Here is a 17,173-nt window from a genome sequence, read left to right as displayed (position 1 = left end):
TTTGATCCAAGAACAGAAGCCTAAGAAAGCAAGACCACCCACACACCAGCAATGCTTTTTCCCTCCTCCCCCCTTCCCTCCACCTGCTGTCCACCAGACAATGTCAGGTGGTCTCACATAGGTGTCCACCATGAGTCAGACTCCACGCAGCCACCAAGAGGCCTCTGGGATCTCCTCTCCACAGCTTCTGGAGCTGGGAGCACGGCAGGTTCACAGGAAGGGAGGAACCACAAGGGCAGCAGGGCCTGGAAGTGGTCACAGGCATGTGTGGCATGCAGGCTGTGAGGGGCCTTAAGTGAAGTCTTGGGAACTCTTGCCTCATCAGGAAGCCAGGCAAGGCTAGACCTCAGAGTTCTCAGGCCCAATCCTGTAGTGCAGCAAGAGAAACCAAGGCTAAGCAGCTGGGTTTCCAGCACTATCCTGAGGGTGTAGATCAGCCTCAAGGAAAAGGTCCGCATCAGGAAGCAGGGAGTCCTGCCCAGGCAGTGAGGCTGCTTCTGTGGGCTAGGACCTCTCATTCGGCCCAATATCCCCAGCTTCCTCAGAGCCTTCCACACAACTCCATTCCAACTCGGGATTTACTCCTGCCCTCCTTTTAACAGGAGAGCCTTGAAGAACCAAGAGTTGAACCTGTTGCTGAAGGAGATGGGGTCTCTCTTGGGGCAGATATAACTCGGGGCTTTCACGGGATGCTTGGGCTGGGGACTCAAAGCCCTGCATTTGTTTTCTTTCTCCTTTCTGTTCAGTGTAATTCACAGCACCCAGGCATTTTATGGAACTCCTTCATTTGCATAATGTCAGCTCACCAGAACCTGGTCTTATCTACAGTTAATTAGGAGCCTATATTTTGAGTATCTCTGTTGCCACATCACACCTTGGACTAGCACAACTTTTTCCTGTTGCAGACAGGCCATAGCTCCTTTAAATCTAACCAGGCTGAGCAGGGTGTGGTGGCACATACCTTTAGTCCCAGCACTTGGGAGGCAGAGGCAGGCAGATTTCTGTGATTTCGAAGCCAGCCTGGTCTACACATGTGGTAAGTTCCAGGCCAGCTGGAGCAACAGGGAGACCCTGTCTAAAACAAACAAACAAACAAACAAAAAATCTAAACAGACTGGAGAACCAATCTCAGAACCTCCCCCCACCCATCACCAGACCAACCTCCCATACCTCTTGTTTTATGAGGTTTTTAAATTTCATGTCTGAGTGTTTTGCCTACATGTGAGTGTACCATGTGTGTGCAGTGCCCACAGAGCCAAAAAGAGGGTATTAGATCCCCTGGAACTGGGAATTACAGGTAGTTGTTAGCCACCATGTGGTGCTGGTTACTGAAGGGAGGTCCTCTGCAAGAGCAGCCAGTGTTCTTAACAGCTGAGCCATCTCTCCAGCCCTATCTCTTAAAATTTTTGAAGTGGGCCACTGAGCATACCAAAGTGACTTGGCCTAAAATAAAGAGTTTCTCGCCTTTCTGCCCATGTAGGGAATGTGAACGGCACATGGTTCCATGGCTGCTTTCTACAGGATCTTCCTCTACCTGGCACACAGCATAGAGCCTGGCAGGGAGCAGGCTGCTAAGCTATGTCAAATCAAAGGGTAGGCCCAGGAGCTATAGAAGGACAGGGTATACTCAGCCAGCACACACCTTGAGCAGCACAGGGCTATCTGGAACTCCAGGTCACTCAGATGTGCCTGGATAACTGGGCACCAATGCGGAGGGGAAGTTTCTAGGACATCCTGAGGAGCTGGGCTTCCCCAGAGTCTGAGCTTTTGAAGGCCCGTTGGGCACATCTAGCAATCATGACAGGCACAAAGAAAGCAGAGATGGGGTTTTGTTCACCCTCCACTGGGTGAAACTTTATTGGATGCAACTTGTGTAGGCCAGCCTTCTCATTCACAAGATCTACTGTACACTGTCAGATGAGTTGGCCTGAAGCCTCATACCCTTGATCCCTGTCACAAAGGGACCATCATGGATCAGGGATACCTTCTCCCTCTAGAGATGGCCTAAGCAACTGCATAGGTACCTTCTGCCCTGTGTAGGGCCACTAAGGGCCCCTGGCTCCTCCTGGTTCGGCTAGAGTCACCTACAGATCAAATGTACAGGGCCTGATGCCCACAAGGACCGAGGCCAGCTCATGTCCTAGGAAGGCCCCTTCCTGGGTGGGGACTTGGGACATCAAGTGAAAGTGTTCCCAGGTCCCATCCTCTAGGGCCTGGCACTGACCCTGACTTTCTGGCAGGAGTTCCAGGACAAGGGCTACAGCAGATACTGAGGCTTGCTTTAGGCTCAGAGACAGCCTTCTCTACTCACCCTTCCCAGAGACCAGGATACACAAAGGAACAGGATTTGGGGTTGGGCCCTGGGGGCTGGGTGGTCCCAGCTTGGATAGGGGGATGTTTTCCAAGTGCTTTGGGCTCCTTGAGTTGAGCCCAGGGGTCCTGAGAGTGGCCCCTGCCTCAGTGGGAAACTCATCTCTCCGGCAACAGCACAAAGAAAGCAGCCTTCAGGAAGCGGCCAAAACTGCAGAGTGTGGCCACAAGCCAGTGGGAGCTCAGGCCAGGGTCCGTGCTGACCACACACTTGAGGACATCGGTCTGGGAGGAATAGAAGATAATTAGCAAAGCCAGGTACCCAAGGCCTCCAGCACTTTGTATTAGAACATCTACCAAATTACAGAGGGAGCACACAAAGTTACTTGAGGAAAGAAGTTTTGTGGTTTATCTAGAGCAAAACTTGAGCAGGACATCTGAGAGTCAGAAGGGGAAAGGGCTCAGGTCACGTATCCTTACCCACCCATTTAAAAAAAACACAAAGACCTTTGGATAAAGCTCACCCTCCATGTCCAGGACCCCAAAACACCTTTGGTTTAGCTACCCAAGTAGACAGGCATATGGACTGGGGCATCTGACTCAAACACCAACCCCTCTAGGCTTTGCTTCTTGAGGATGGAGAGAGGTGGGGCTCCCAGGAGGAAGTGAGGATGCTCTGGGCAGTACTGAGGTTCCCCCCATAAAGGGGCCTGAGTCCTGCCTCTGCCAAGCCAAGGAGCTACCCCTTCTGCTAGTCACCTTCTGGGAACAGAAGTTCTTTAGCTGAGAGAGGGGACAGGAGTTCAAGGTCAGGGAACATGTCAGTACAGGACCTAGGTACCTCTCTGTCTCAAATCCCTTGCCCACTCCCAGATTCCCTCTCTACCCTTCTGTCTCCACTAACGCCCTGGTCTCATCACATCCTACCCCTCCTGGCACTCTCAACCCCATTCCCATTGCCCTGCTGCTATTCAGACTCACCCATCCACCACGTCTTCGAAGCCAGGTTGCCAGGGTCTTTCGTACAAATTCCCCCAAGCAGTCGACCAGGGCATGAACCATGGCAGGCTGAGCCTGCCTCACACAGTCCACTGCTAACCCTGCAGCCACTGCATACAGGGACACTACCTTGCCCCAGGTGATGCCTGTAAAGAGAGACAGTTACTGATCAGACTCAGGCCAACATCCAGGCCACAGAGTCCCATGAAGAGCTGAGCTTTTCTGATCTGCTTTCCTGCCTGCCATCGGCTGGTGACCATCAATGACAAGGGAGCAGGGCCCCTGCCCTGAGATCCCCACCCCAACAGGGCACCTTGGTAGCTATACTGGTACCCCTTTCAGGTAGTTCTTGGGTAGACGGAGGCTCCCAGATCTGCTACATACCTGCTCAAGCCCAGGACAAGACCTGCCTCACCCAAATGTGACAAAGATGGCCACAGAGACACAGGGACAGCAAGGCAACTCAGCACAGAGGGGCTGGCTGGACAAGAACAGCTTCAAGGGTATGTCCAACCCTGTTTTGTCTGCTCCTCTAAACCTTGCTATCAGGGCAGCAGAACAGGGCCTGTCCCCAAACTTTATAGAAGAGCCAAGGCCCACAGGAAGAATCTTGCCCAGACTTCTGACCTACTGGGAAGGAAGCAGAATTAAGACCTTGAAGTAAAATGAACAGCATGGGGAAGGACTGCACACAGTCCCTAAACAAATAAATGTGGGGGTTGGGGAGAAGGTGGCTCCAGGGATTAAAGTGCCTGCCAAGCAAGCATGAGGAACCAAAGTCAGATTCCTGGGACCCATGCAAATGCTGGGTGCATGTGGCAGCCCACTCTCAATGCCAGCTTCAGACAGGGGAGACAGATTACCAGAGCAAGCTGGCTAGCAAGACTAGTCACATTGGTGAGTTCTGGGTTTGACTGAGAGACCTATCTTGGCCCTCTACATGGACACACACACACATATGCCCACATATATACAAAATATATATGCACATAAAAACACATACACACATGGAAATGGGGAAAACACAGAAATTTTGTAAATCGATGAGCTAAAAGAAACTTTTTTTTTTGGTCTTTTTGAGACAGGGTCTCCCTGTAACCCCAGCTGTCCTGGAACTCACTATGTAGACCAGGCTGGCCTTGAACTCACAGAGATCCACCTGCCTCTGCCTCCCAAGTGCTGGGACTACAGGCGTGCACCACCATGCCCGGCTTTATTTATTATTTTTATGTGTATGTGTGTATTGCCTGCATGTAGGTAAGTGCACCCATGTCACTGCAATGCCCCGGAGGACCGAAGAGGCTGTCAGAGCCCCTGAAACTGGAGTTACGGACAGTTGTTAGCTGCCATATGGGTGCTGGGATTCAAACCCGGGTCTTCTGCAAGAACAGTCAGTGTTCTTAACCACTGAGCCATCTCTCCAGCCCCTCTTGTTTGAGACAGGGTCTCCCTATAGCCCTAGCCAGCCTGGAGCTTGCTATGTAGACCAGGCTGGCCTTAAACTCACAGAGATCCACCTGCCTCTGCCTCCCAAGTGCTGGGATTAAAGGTGTGTGCCACCACGTCAGGCTAAAAGAAACCTTTCTACCCTGACTTCCACAGTCTAAGGTGGAGGCTTGTGATTTTGAAGCCAGCCTGAGCTACATAACAAGTTTTGGGCCAGCCTAGACTATATAATGAGACCTTACCTCAATAAAATAAAATTAATTTTAAAAAATACATAAGAAAACTTGAAAAATAGGAGAACAGGGGACTGAAGAGATGGCTCAGCAGTTAAGAGCACTGATTGCTCTTGCAGAGGACCTGGGTTCGATTCCCAGCATCCACATGGCAGCTATGAACCATCCTTAACTCCAGTTCCAGGGGAATTCAACGCCCTCTTCTGACCTCCGTGGCATTGCACAACATGGGTGCACTCACATACATGCAAGCATCATACACATAAATTAAAAATAAATAAAAATATTTTTTAAAAAAAGAAAAATAGGAGAACGGAACAGGAAGAGCTGATTCACAAAAGATACAGGGTTGGGTAGCAGCTCAGTGACTGAGCACTTGCTTAGCATTCATGAAGCCCTGGGTTCTATAACCAAAAGAGCCAGGTGATATAATCCCAGCACTTTTGAGGCAGAGACAGGAATTCAATCAAGGTCACCTTCAGCTACTTAGCCAATTCCAAGTCAACATGGACTAAATAAGACCTTGTCTCCAAAAAGGAAGGAGAGGGGATGGAGAGATGGCTCAGCAGTTAAGAGCGTCATGTACTGCACTTACAGAGGACCTGAGTTCAGTTCCCAGTACCCACATCAGGTGGCTCACAACTGCCCAAGACTCTAGCTCCAAGGGATCCAATACCCTCTTCTGGCCTTGGCAAGCACCCAAACACACATGCACACACCTACCCACTCTCATACACATATACATAATTAAAGATAAAATAAATCTTGGGGATGGAGAGATGGCTCAGGTATTAAAAGTACTTACTGCTCTTCCAGAAGACCCAGCTTCGGTTCCCAGAACACATATGGCAGCTAACAATCATCTATAACTCCAGTTCTGACACCCGTTTCTATCCTCACAGGCACTGCACACATGTAGTTCACTTACATACATGCAGGCAAAACACTCATACATATAAAATAAAAGTAAATAAACCTTTTTTAGAAAAAAAGAGCCAGATATGGTAGTATTCCTGTAATCCCAATATCAGGATTATGAGAGGATCTTGAGATTAAGGGAGCCAAGGCTGTTACACATACACAGCAAGACCCTGCCTGCCTTTAAAAAAACAAAAAAAAAGAAGAGTACAGGGCTGGAGAGATGGCTTGGTGGTTAAGAGCACTGACTGCTCTTGCAGAGGACCTGGGTTCAATTCCCAGCACCCACATGGCGGATAAGAACCGTCCTTAACTCCAGTTCCAGGGGAATCTGAAGCCCTCTTCTGACCTCCGAGGCATTGCATGACATGGGTACACTCACATATATGCAGGCAATACACTCATACACGTAAAATAATAGTAATATTTAAAAAAAAAAAAAAAGTACAGGGGCTGGAGAGATGACTTGGCGGTTAAGAACACTGGTTGTTCTTGCAGAAGACCCAGGTTCAAATCCCAGCACCCACATGGCGGATAAGAACCGTCCTTAACTCCAGTTCCAGGGGAATCTGAAGCCCTCTTCTGACCTCTGTGGCATTGCACAACACGGGTGCACTCACATACATGGAGGCCATACACTCATACACGTAAAATAATAGTAATATTTAAAAAAAAAAAAAAAGTACAGGGGCTGGAGAGATGGCTCAGTGGTTAAGAGCACTGATTGCTCTTGCAGAGGACCTGGGTTCCATTCCCAGCACCACATGGCTGCTATGAACTGTCCTTAACTACAGTTCCAGGGAAATCCAAAGCCCTCTTCTGACCTCTGTGGCATTGCACAACACGGGTGCACTCACATACATGGAGGCAATACACTCATACACGTAAAACAAAAATAAATTATTTTTGGAAAAAGTATAAATAACACGTTAGGCATTTGAAAAAGTGAAGTTTCCCCTTGTTAGCAGTACAGGAAGACAAATTATAACAAGATGTGGGCTGTGATCTACCATGTTCAAAGCATGTAAGAGTAAAGTACTTACTGTGTAAGCATGAGAACCTGAGTTCAGATCCTCAGCAAACCATGTAAAAAGCAGGGCAGGATGGCATGAGCCTGTTATCCTGGCACTGGGAGGGTAGGCAGAAAGGATGGAGCTAAGAGGGTTTCTGGGGCTTGCTGGCCAGCTAGCCTAGTCAGTTGGTGCCCTCCAAATTCAGCAAGAGTCTCAGAAAATAGAAGCTATTGAGGAAGGCACCTATCATCAACCTCTGGCTATATACATGCACCTGCACCCACACACAACTACCCCCCCCACGCACACACATACACACAAACCCTTATGGAGACAAGATAAGGGTTCAAGTAACCGTTGCTCTCAATTTTGCTGGGGAAAACAGCTGAAGGGTGTTTGGCAATACATGAAAAGCACATACCATGGACCTTACGGGAGGTTAACCTAAGAAGCAGACCATAAAACTTTCCTGAACCCACCTTTACCCAGCAGCTAAAATCACCTCTTTCCAAAGCATGATCAGCACCCAGATGTTCCCTACACACCATTCACAATAGCCAAGAAGAAGCAACTTAAATGCCCATTAGCAAATTGTGGTGGGGGTCATACAAAAAACATAATTTAGCTATAAGCCAGAGTGAAATTCTGACAGATACCACAGCATGGCAAGAGAAAGGAACCAGACACAAGAGGGCACGAATTCCATGAAGCCCACCTATAGGAAATGTCCAGAACAGCAAATCCACAGAAACAGAAATTAGATCAGTGGTTGCCAGGGGCTAGGGGTGGAAAACAAGGGGCAACTGCTGATGGGCACAGTGTCCTTGGGGTGATGAAGAACTCTGGACACCTAGACAGATGGTGACTGCACAGCACTCTGAATGTTCTAAATGCCACCAAATCATACATTTTTAAATGGTTAAGTGTATTAAATATATAGTATATGAATGTCACCTTAATAAAAGGAAATCAGGGGGAGGGGAGCCAAAAATCAGACATCACTCCTGGTTTCAACTTGCCCATGGCTGTTACTTTCCATCTCTTTCAAAACAAATCCAAGTCTGAAATCACCTGACTTCAACAGCACCCTTGTCACTGCTGGGACACATATGTATCTGGCATAGCTCTAGTCCTCTGCCTGCTGAGCACCCTGGTCCAAAAGGGCACTGCTCAAGGTCACAGGGTCACAGGGCCCTGTGGCCATGCCCAGATGCTGCATCCTCACGGGCTGCTCTGTTCCTAGTTGTGCCATTGGTATGATGAAGGGTTAATAGGGAGGATAGGTCTGGCATCAGTGCTGAGTGCATGCCATCTGTGTCACCTGCAGAATGCCTCACTCTGAGGTCATCACGTGGACTGAGAAGCTTAGTGTCCTGTTAAAGAACAGTGTGCTCCATGGTGTGGTAAGAATAGGAGGTAGGTGCCAGGCGTGGTGGTGCACGCCTTTAATCCCAGCCCTTGGGAGGCAGAAGCAGGTGGATCTCTGTGAGTTCGAGGCCAGCCTGGTCTACATAGTGAATTCCAGGCCAGCTGAGGCTACAGGGAAACCCTGTCTCAAAAAGACCCCCCCAAAAAAAGACCCCCAAAGAAAAGTAGCCAGTGTCTTGGCTAAAAGTCAAAATGTCCTCGGGCCTCTTAGCAACATTCTCCCTTCCAAAAGCCAAAAATGTCTCAAGTATTTGGAAGCTTTTATCTAATCCTTAAAAGATTTTAGGGTTACCTCTTCAGAGGGGGTGTATTAGTCACTTTTCTGCTGCTGTGATAAAAACACTGACCAAAGCAATTTATAGAAGGAAGAGTGTGTTTGAGCTTACAGTTCCAGGGGAATTACACAGGGAGGCATGGTGGCTGGAGGTGGCTGGAGCAGTATCAGCAGAAGCTAAATTCTCACATCATCACGCAGGCACAGGAAGCAAGCAAGCAACTGGAGATCTGGCAAGGCTTAAGAACTCTCTAAGCCCCCCCCAGTGATGTGCTTCCTCTAGGATAGCCACATACCTTCTAAGACCTCCCAAAACAGTGCCACCCTCTTGGGACAAAATGTCCAAATACTTGGAGCCTATGGGGGACATTTTCATTCAAACCACCATGGGGGAATGTTAGAGTAGCAAAAAGCCCCATAAAAAAAGAAGGGAGTGGAGAGATGGCTCAGTGGTTAATAACACTGATTGTTCTTGCAGAAGACCCAGGTTCGAATCCCAGCACCTACATGGCAGCTAACAACTGTCCATAACTCCAGTCCCATAACTCTGTCCATAACTAACAGCCTCTTCTGACCTCCATGGGCATTGTATGACGTGGGTGCACTTACCTACATGCAGGCAATACATGCATACAGATAAAATTTTAAAAATTAAATAATTTTTTTTAAGTTTAAAAAAAAAAGAAAAGAAGAAAGTATAAGATGACTTAGCGGGTAAGGGGCTTGCCACCAAACCTGACAATCTGAGTTCAATCTCCTCTTCTGTAAGTAAACCCCCCCCCTATGTTCTGTTAGCAAACCCAATAAACTAGTTAGGATTTTCAAAAAAAAAAAAAAAAAAAAGAACAGTGTGCTCCAAGGAATGGCTATGTTCCCAGCAGGGGTGGCTGGGGGGGAGGGTGTCCAGGGTAGGCCTTGAGGAAACTCCTGCTTCCCTTGGGGCTCATCTATGTTTCTTTTTTTTTTTTTTTAAAGTGCATGCTTTGCCTGCATGTAAGTGCACCATTGTGTACAATGCCCATAGAGGCCAGAAGAGGGTGTTGGATCCCCTGGAACTGGAGTTGACAACTGTTAGCTGATGCTATGTGGGTGCTAGGAACTAAACCCAGATCCTCTGCAAGAGCAGCCAGTGCTCGTAACTGCTGAGCCATCTCTCCAGCCCTTCCTATGGTTCTTTCTTATTGAGATATAATTCCATCACTATGCCAGGCGCGGTGGTGCACACCTTTAGTCCTAGCACTCAGCAGACAGAGGTAGGCGGATCTCTGAGTTTGAGGCCAGCCTTGGTCTTCATAGTGAGTTCCAGGCCAGCTGGGACTACAGGGAAACCCTGTCTCAAAAAGACCAAAACAAAAACAAAAAACAAATCCCATCACCATAAGATTAATCTTTTTAAAATTAGGTTACTAGCTGGATGTAATGGCACATGTCTTTAATCCCAGCACTCAGGAGGCAGAGGCAGGCGGATCTCTGTGAGTTCAAGGCCAGCCTGGTCTACAGAGTGAGTTCCAGGACAGCTGGGGCTACAGGGAGACCCTGTCTCAAAAAGACCAAAAAAATAAAATAAAATAGGTTACTACATCTAGTATATCCACAAACTTGAGCAACTATCTAACACCAGAACATTTTTATCACCTCTCCAGGAAAAACCTCATACCCCCTGGAAGTCATTTTCTGATTCCCCAAAGCCCCTAGCAACTAACATGCTTTTGTTGCTATAGGTTTATGTAAACTGCACATCCACACAAAGGGAATCATAGCACACTGCACTTTGTGTCGGGAACATTTCCTGTAGCAGTGTTCCTGGGACTCATCTGCACTACATGGCCCAGCTCCCCTTCACAACTGAGGATGGTTCCACATGTATGTCAATCAACTGATGGACAAATGGGCTGTCTCTACCTTTCAGATATCTAAGTAATGCTGGGAACATCCGTGGGCCAGTTTCTCTGGGGGTGTGTTTTATTTCTTACGAGCATATACCTAGAAGTAGATCTGGCAGGTGGTATGCAAACACCATGCTTCAACATTTGAGGAACTGTTAGGCAGCTTTCCAAGTGGCTGCCCTTCACTTTCCCACCAGCCGTGAGTGAAGGCTGAGTTTCCCATGTCCTCACCAACACCACGGTTTCCTGATTTCAAATCTGGCCAACCTAGGTAGATATGAAGCCACTCTGGCACACGTAACAACTGATGATGTTGAACACCTCATGTGCTTGTTTGTGAAGTTCACTTGTGCTACCTAGTCCCCAGTGAGATATGACTGACTACCTTGAATCCCCACAGCCTCCCAACCTCCCCAACCCAGAGAGTTCCCTCAGAGGATCTTCCAGAACCAGTGCCTCTCTGGGCTGTCTCCGTGTTCAAGCTGGACCTGCACCAGGCAGGGCTAGGTAGACATGGGGTGGCCCCTCTCCCTAGCTCACACCCATCACTACCCAAAGCCCCAGCCCCTCTCCTGGCCTCACAGTAGCTGTCAGCAGGCCAGAGCTACAGTCTCTTAAGTAAAAGTTCCTTATAAATCCAGCCCATCCATGGCTCATAAACCAGCCTGTCTGACAGCTTGGAGACAGACACCCAGGGGCCACCCACCACTGCTGGCTTAGCAGGAAAGCCTCAGGGAGGACAAGGGTGGCTGCTGGCTTCCTTCCTGTGCCCCACATACTGTCTCCTCCACCAGGTGCCTGCAGGCTACCCTCAAGGGAGAGGCTAGAACTTGCCCACCAGCTCCTGGTGCACTATCTCCCCACCTCCATGCCACAGCCCTCCCCACCTCTCCCATTCCACTGCCCACATGCCCACCTGTTTCCCACAGCCCAGGTCCCTGCCATTATGTTTTCCAGGACAGGAGCTGCACTAGCTGACCCTGATCTGTCATGTGATGCTCCTGAGCCTGGCGGTGCCTCCCTCCCAGACAGAGACCACATGAAACAGGCATAGATCACACACTTTGTAAACAACAAGGTGTCTAGTGGGGTTCTGAGGAAACAGGACAGGAAGAGGGAGCCTCCTGTGAGCCCCGGACAGTGTGCAGAAAAGCAACAAGAGTAAAACCTGAGGAAGAAGCTGGAGGCAGCAGGTGGGCCTGCCTATCACTTGCTTCTGAGGCAAAGATGGAGGTACCTGGGAGAGCTACCAGTGAGTGTGGTCATGGGCATGGAGACAGATATATCCCAAATCTCCCAAGATGCCCGAAACTACCCACACACAGTTGACTCCTCTTGGATATGCCCTATGAGGATTTAGCACCATGCTGTGAAAGCTTAAGCACTCTGGTCACCAACAACAAACTGGCAGCCCAGGATACACCACTGCCCTGCAGGGCGACAGAGCCCCCACCAATGCTGGAATACTACCACATGGCAGGCCTGTGCCCAGCAGACCTCAGAATGACCAGCAGCAAGACCAAAGAGATGGCTCAGTGGGTAAAGGCGCCTACCGCCAAGCCTGAAGACCTGAGTTCAACCCCCAGGACCCACATGGTGGAAGGAGAGAACCAACTCTTGAAAGTTGTCCTCTGACCTCCACCTATGTACTGTGGCTCATGTGTATGCACACAAGCACATACGCATACACATACACACACACACACACACAAAGTAAATAAATAAATAAAATGTAATAGTTCGTAACACACTGATGGCTGAGCCAGCTCTTTCAGGCCTAGCCAGTTACACAGTTCAGGCCAGCCCCAGGTGCCAAGAGCCTTGTGTGAGGGCCATGGCTTGGAACCCATAGGGTTCTGTCATGGGGTTCCAAAGGCCTCAATGATCCACAAATGCTAAGCTCCCTCCCTAAGGTACCTTGAATGAATGAGCCAAACCTACCTGCAGAGAAGATGTGGCCTGCGACAGCCAGGAACGCATCGGTCACCACAGGCTCAGATTGCAAAGAGATGTGCAGCTGCCGGGCCACATTCCGGTAGACGCTGGGCCGAATCTGCTCCAGCTCATCCCCTGTGTGGGCACACAGCAGTTCAGGTCCTCCCACTGGACCACTGGCTGAGACCCCACCCTGCACTTGATCCAACATGACCTCACTTGATTTCTAAGCTGATACCCTCTTCACTCAGCCCTGATCTCCACCTAACCTGTTTGATTCCCACCTCTTCACCTTACTTGACTGACATCATTTGACACCCTCACCCATGCCTTTATGAACAAAGAGCCCTGAAAGGTGCTGTGAAACCCCCAATCCTCAGGGGCAAGCTGGCTGGACCAGCGGGGCGGGAATCCTGCAGTGGTATGTGGGCCGCGCCTGCTCAGTGACTCACAACAGGCAGGCAGGCAGGCTGAGCAGCAGGAGGGACCAGGCAGGCAGGCAGAATCCAACATGAAGACAGGCTGTGGAAGGAAGACCCCACATAGGTGGGCAGGCCCCTGCTGCCTCACAGGACTATCCTAGCTCAGGTCCTAAGACTGTCAGCTGATGACTTGGTGAAATGATTTAGAGACTGAGCCATGGGGGACACTGGTGCTGCCTGCATGCCAGCCTGGGCTCTTGCTGCCAAGTAGGTGTGCTTGGATGTGGCGCTATATAGCCCAGCCCTACCCAGGCCAAGAAAATGCCTCCCACAGTCCCACCTGCCCCCAGGGCTGCAGTGCCTTTGGCAGCATCATGCACACACAGGGAAGATGGTGCCAGGAATTCCACACAACCTCCGACTGGGTGTCCCCAGCCCAGCTACTTCCCCAGCCAAAGCAAAAAGGGAAATAATGCTGCTGCTGCTGCTGCTGCTGCTGCTGCTTCCATTGCTGCCTGGCCCAACCATAAGGGTACCACGTCAACCGTGAGGCCAGCTGTGCTCCATCTAATTAATTAAGATCTGGAACCAGAGCAGAACCAAAGGGAGGGCCAGGGGATGGGGGGACATGAAAATTCCCAAGGCTGGCCTGTGTTGCCAAACACAGACCCTGGGGGCCTCTGGAGACTGTCCCCGGGAGACTGACTGCTCGGGAAGACAAGCTGGGCTGCTTCCGGTGTGTAGCTAGCTGAGGGGCCAAGGCCATGCTGGGGGTCAGGGAGGCATAACTGGGCCTCAAACAAGGCATAAACAAGAACATCCTGGGGTTCAAGTTCTCTCCCTCTGGGATCCCCATATCTGTTTGGTAGGGTCTGAGCCCCAGAGAACAGACATGCCTGGGCTGGATGATGGAGAAAGGCCCTGACTCAGAGGGTCAGTACCTTCTCCTCCCTACAAGCCAGAATGTTCAGGCCTCTCAGGGTAGACAGAAAGGTCTGAGAGGACAGACACACGGTGGGTCAGATGACAGTCAGAGGGAAGACAGGACTTCCTTCCTGAACCCCAGTAGTCTATGGGCTCTCAGAAGGTCAAGATGTCCTTTCTTCAGAGCACCATCTGAGGTAGTCCCTACCTCAGGGTCATCATCACGGTACAGGGAAAGAGAGAGTGGGCACTGCACTTCAGAGTTCTGCTCATCAGACAAGGAGCTAGATGCCTAGCCAACCTCCAAACCCCTTTTACTCAGGCTCTCCATACACCTAGAGAGCTCTCCCCTCCTGGGAGTCCAGGATAAGCCCAGTAGACTCATCTCTCTCACACTCTTGGGCAAGCCAAGTCTACGCAGTCCTGCCTCCTTGAGGCCAATACAGTATAAAGATGCAGTGCCCCTTACAAAACAGCAAGGGTACATACCTCATGGTCCAAGAGGCCAGATCTCATAGGACTCCCTCCCACCAGCACAGAGCACCAGCTCATCCCCACACCCATCCAGGGTTTCTTTGATTTCTATTATGCCTGTTCCCTAGCACAGCCCCAGGCCCTAGAACCACTGTGGTGAGGTCAACTAAGGGGCAAGGTTTGCCTATCCTTCCCCCTCACGTGTCCAGATCTTAGAGGGGTTAGAAAGAGTTGCTGAACTGTGTGAACCCAGGAACAAGTGCCCCACATAGCCTCCCAGGAGGCCCTGGGGAGGCTCCCCCTCAAGGGAAACTGCAGGGGTATATGGATCTCCCCCAGCAACTGAAAGAAACGCCCATTTTCCAAAACAAACATCTGGACACGTGGTCCCACAAAGGATTTTTGAGTCCAGCTGAGTACAAGGGTCACAATAAAGTTTAGCTGCTAAAATATTACTCTTCCAGAGCTTTCTTAGGGAATCAATGTCTGAGATCTGGGCTAATGAGGCACAGGGCTAGGGGTGGAGGACCTGGCATTAGAATCAGTAAGCAGGCAGCCTGTCCTGCACCCACGCAAGCCTCCCCCTTGCCCGAGAGGGAAAGAGGGTGAGGCACAGCAGCAGAGGGGCTGGACCAGTTCGCGTGATGATCATGCCAGTGCCGGACAACCCTATCCTAGGACAGAGCTGGCAGGCCCAGCAGGGGCGGCCTGGGGACGAGCCCGGTGGTGGCCCACACTCACCCAAGCGTAGTAGCACCGTGCACACCTCAGCCAGGCGTCCACCAGGGGCTGGAGATGGGCGCTCGGGCGCGCTCCACGCGAGGCCGGCGCGAAGAAGCCGCGCGTGCACGTACTCCCGGCCTAGCGCTTTGGCCTGGGCCACCAGCTCCTTGTCGGTGGGCGAGCGATCAAAGGCGTCCATGATCTCCGCGGCGAAGACAGAAGAGCGCCGCAACACTTCCATGGCTGGCACGCAGGCGGGGGGCACCGCACCTGGAAGAGACAGCGCTCAGCCGGGCCGCCGCCTCGGGTCGGGTAGCCAAGGGACGCCGCCACGCGTGGGGACCCGGCAGCGCGAGGCACCGTGGTCCCCACCGCGTTGCACCCACACCGCAGACCCAGGGCACACAAGGGGGTCGGCCGGGCGCCGCCCTCAAAAAGGGCCAGTTCTGGTTTTCGCCCCAAGCCTTTTAAAACTGTCACTTTTTGTGGGGGGGGGGGGGGATTCCAAATTAAATCCACCATTCCCTGCGGTGGTCGAGGGCTGGAAGCACCGCGGGGTAAATGAAAACAGGCTCGGCGGCCACGGCGTCCGCGCTCCAGGGCGAGTTTAGGAGCGGCGGAGAATGCCACGCAGCCTGCGGCGACCAGGCAACAGTCGGGACCCCGCGGGCTCCTCCCGGCCGGCTGGTCGGCGCCCAGGAAAGGATCCGGGTCCTGCGGCGGCCCCCGGGCTCCGAGGCCACCCACCTGAGCACCCAGCAGCTCGGGTGTTTGTCCCCGTCCTCGCCGTTCCCATGGCGCGGCATCGCAGGGACGCGCGCCACGCCCGCCCGGCTCACCTCTCCAGCCGCATGGCGCGCCGGGCCGCGGAGAGCCCTGGTTCAGGACTGGCTGGCCGCTGCCTCCGCCGGTCTAGACCCTTCCATTCAAACCGGCGAGTGCGCGCCCCGCCCCGGCGCCGGCCTGAGGAGCCGGAGCGCGGGTCCGCAGTCTTTCCGCGCTCGCAGAAGTGCTGGTGGCCGCGAGGGGCGCGCGGGGCGCACCACGAACTCCCCACGGGCTAGAGGCCAGGCCTAGGGCTTCTCCTTCTAAGGAAACGGCAACCCCCGGGGGCGGAGCCGCAGCAAGCTGCCCCACGCCTCCGGCTTAAGGAGGACCGCGCGAGTTCCCGGGGTGCGCCCGTTGCGCGCGAACGAGACTAGGTTGGAGCTGTCCCGGCAGACAGCGGGGAGAGCACCGAGCTCCCTCACCTACACACCTACCCACCGGGCCGCACCAGGCTCCATTTTAGAACTGGCTGACTTTCCCGGTTGACTCGTAGAGATTCTTTGAAGACCCTGGATCCTTGGTTTACAGAAGCCTTTGGAGTGTGGTGGAGACTTGGATTGCGTTGTGTTGAGGATAATGCAAATTATCTTCTCCCACTCTGGTCTGGTTTTGCTTTTAATGAGCTCGAGTTTTTTTTAATAACGAATCTAATTTATCAATCTTTTGTGGTTTGTTCTTTCTCATTGGAGTATTCCATGCTATTGTCTGTGTGTGAGAGAGAGAGAGACAGAGAGACAGAGACAGACGAGAGACAGTCTTGTTATGTAGCCCTGGGGGGCCTGAAACTGCTTGCTTAGCTGCTCGAACTTGGGATCTTCCTTCCTCTTCCCCACACAGGTATGCATCACCGCCCCTTGCTTCTCTATACTGTCTTTCAGAAAACTGGTCATTTTCGGGTTCATATCTAAATTATAATGGATCACAAACTAATTCTTGTCAACATTGTGGTAGGGAGTCAGAGCTTCTTTTTTTTTTAAATATGGATTTCCAAGAAAGTAAGCATGATTTGCTGAAAAGCATCATACCTAAGACTGTTTACAGACTGTCTTCTCCATCTATTTCCTTTTGATCCAAATGCACACAGTCTGAACAACAGGATTAACTAGCTTGATCTAATTCACATATGTAGAAACACTTTAGCTAGAGCTGTGAAGTATGTATTCTTCCCACACACATATTTATCAAAATAGACCACATCCGGAAATAAGCAAGTGTCAGCAAATTTCAAAGAATTGAAATAATACAGTGTGTACTCTGAATTAAATTAAATCTAAGTTACAAAAAAGAAAAAAACTAGGAAGTCTCCAAATGCCTGGAAATGAAAAACCGTACTTATAACAAGGCATGAAATAATAAGTCA

General features: G+C 51.0%; 1 protein-coding gene across 2 annotated transcripts; it reads right to left on the bottom strand.

The window, feature by feature from the left end:
- Positions 1-1,822: 1,822 nt before the first annotated feature.
- Bok (BCL2 family apoptosis regulator BOK) lies at positions 1,823-16,086 on the bottom strand. Of its 2 annotated transcripts, none has more exons than XM_008829157.3 (5): positions 15,733-16,086; positions 15,004-15,255; positions 12,449-12,577; positions 3,292-3,455; positions 1,823-2,595 (listed from the first exon to the last, which is right to left on the bottom strand). In XM_008829157.3, exons 1-5 carry the CDS (start codon positions 15,779-15,781, stop codon positions 2,470-2,472), a joined length of 720 nt encoding a protein of 239 aa, XP_008827379.1. In that variant the 5' UTR covers positions 15,782-16,086; the 3' UTR covers positions 1,823-2,469. The 2 variants fall into 2 exon arrangements, with proteins under 2 accessions (XP_008827379.1, XP_008827380.1); XM_008829158.3 differs by having other exon boundaries at positions 15,825-16,083.
- Between the last annotated feature and the right edge of the window lie 1,087 nt (positions 16,087-17,173).

The sequence above is a fragment of the Nannospalax galili genome, unplaced genomic scaffold (assembly GCF_000622305.1).
Source record: "Nannospalax galili isolate Female #2095 unplaced genomic scaffold, S.galili_v1.0 scaffold453, whole genome shotgun sequence".
Classification (NCBI taxonomy): domain Eukaryota; kingdom Metazoa; phylum Chordata; class Mammalia; order Rodentia; family Spalacidae; genus Nannospalax; species Nannospalax galili.
This window is presented reverse-complemented; position numbering and strand designations above follow the sequence as displayed.

Excerpts from the sequence above, each read along its gene's own strand:
- Bok (XM_008829157.3), bottom strand. The coding sequence starts at position 15,781 with ATGGGAACGGCGAGGACGGGGACAAACACCCGAGCTGCTGGGTGCTCA. Across the intron at positions 12,578-15,003 it reads CACGGTGCTACTACGCTTGG|GGGATGAGCTGGAGCAGATT; the intron begins GTGAGTGTGGGC and ends GTGCCCACACAG. Across the intron at positions 3,456-12,448 it reads AGGCCACATCTTCTCTGCAG|GCATCACCTGGGGCAAGGTA; the intron begins GTAGGTTTGGCT and ends CTCTCTTTACAG.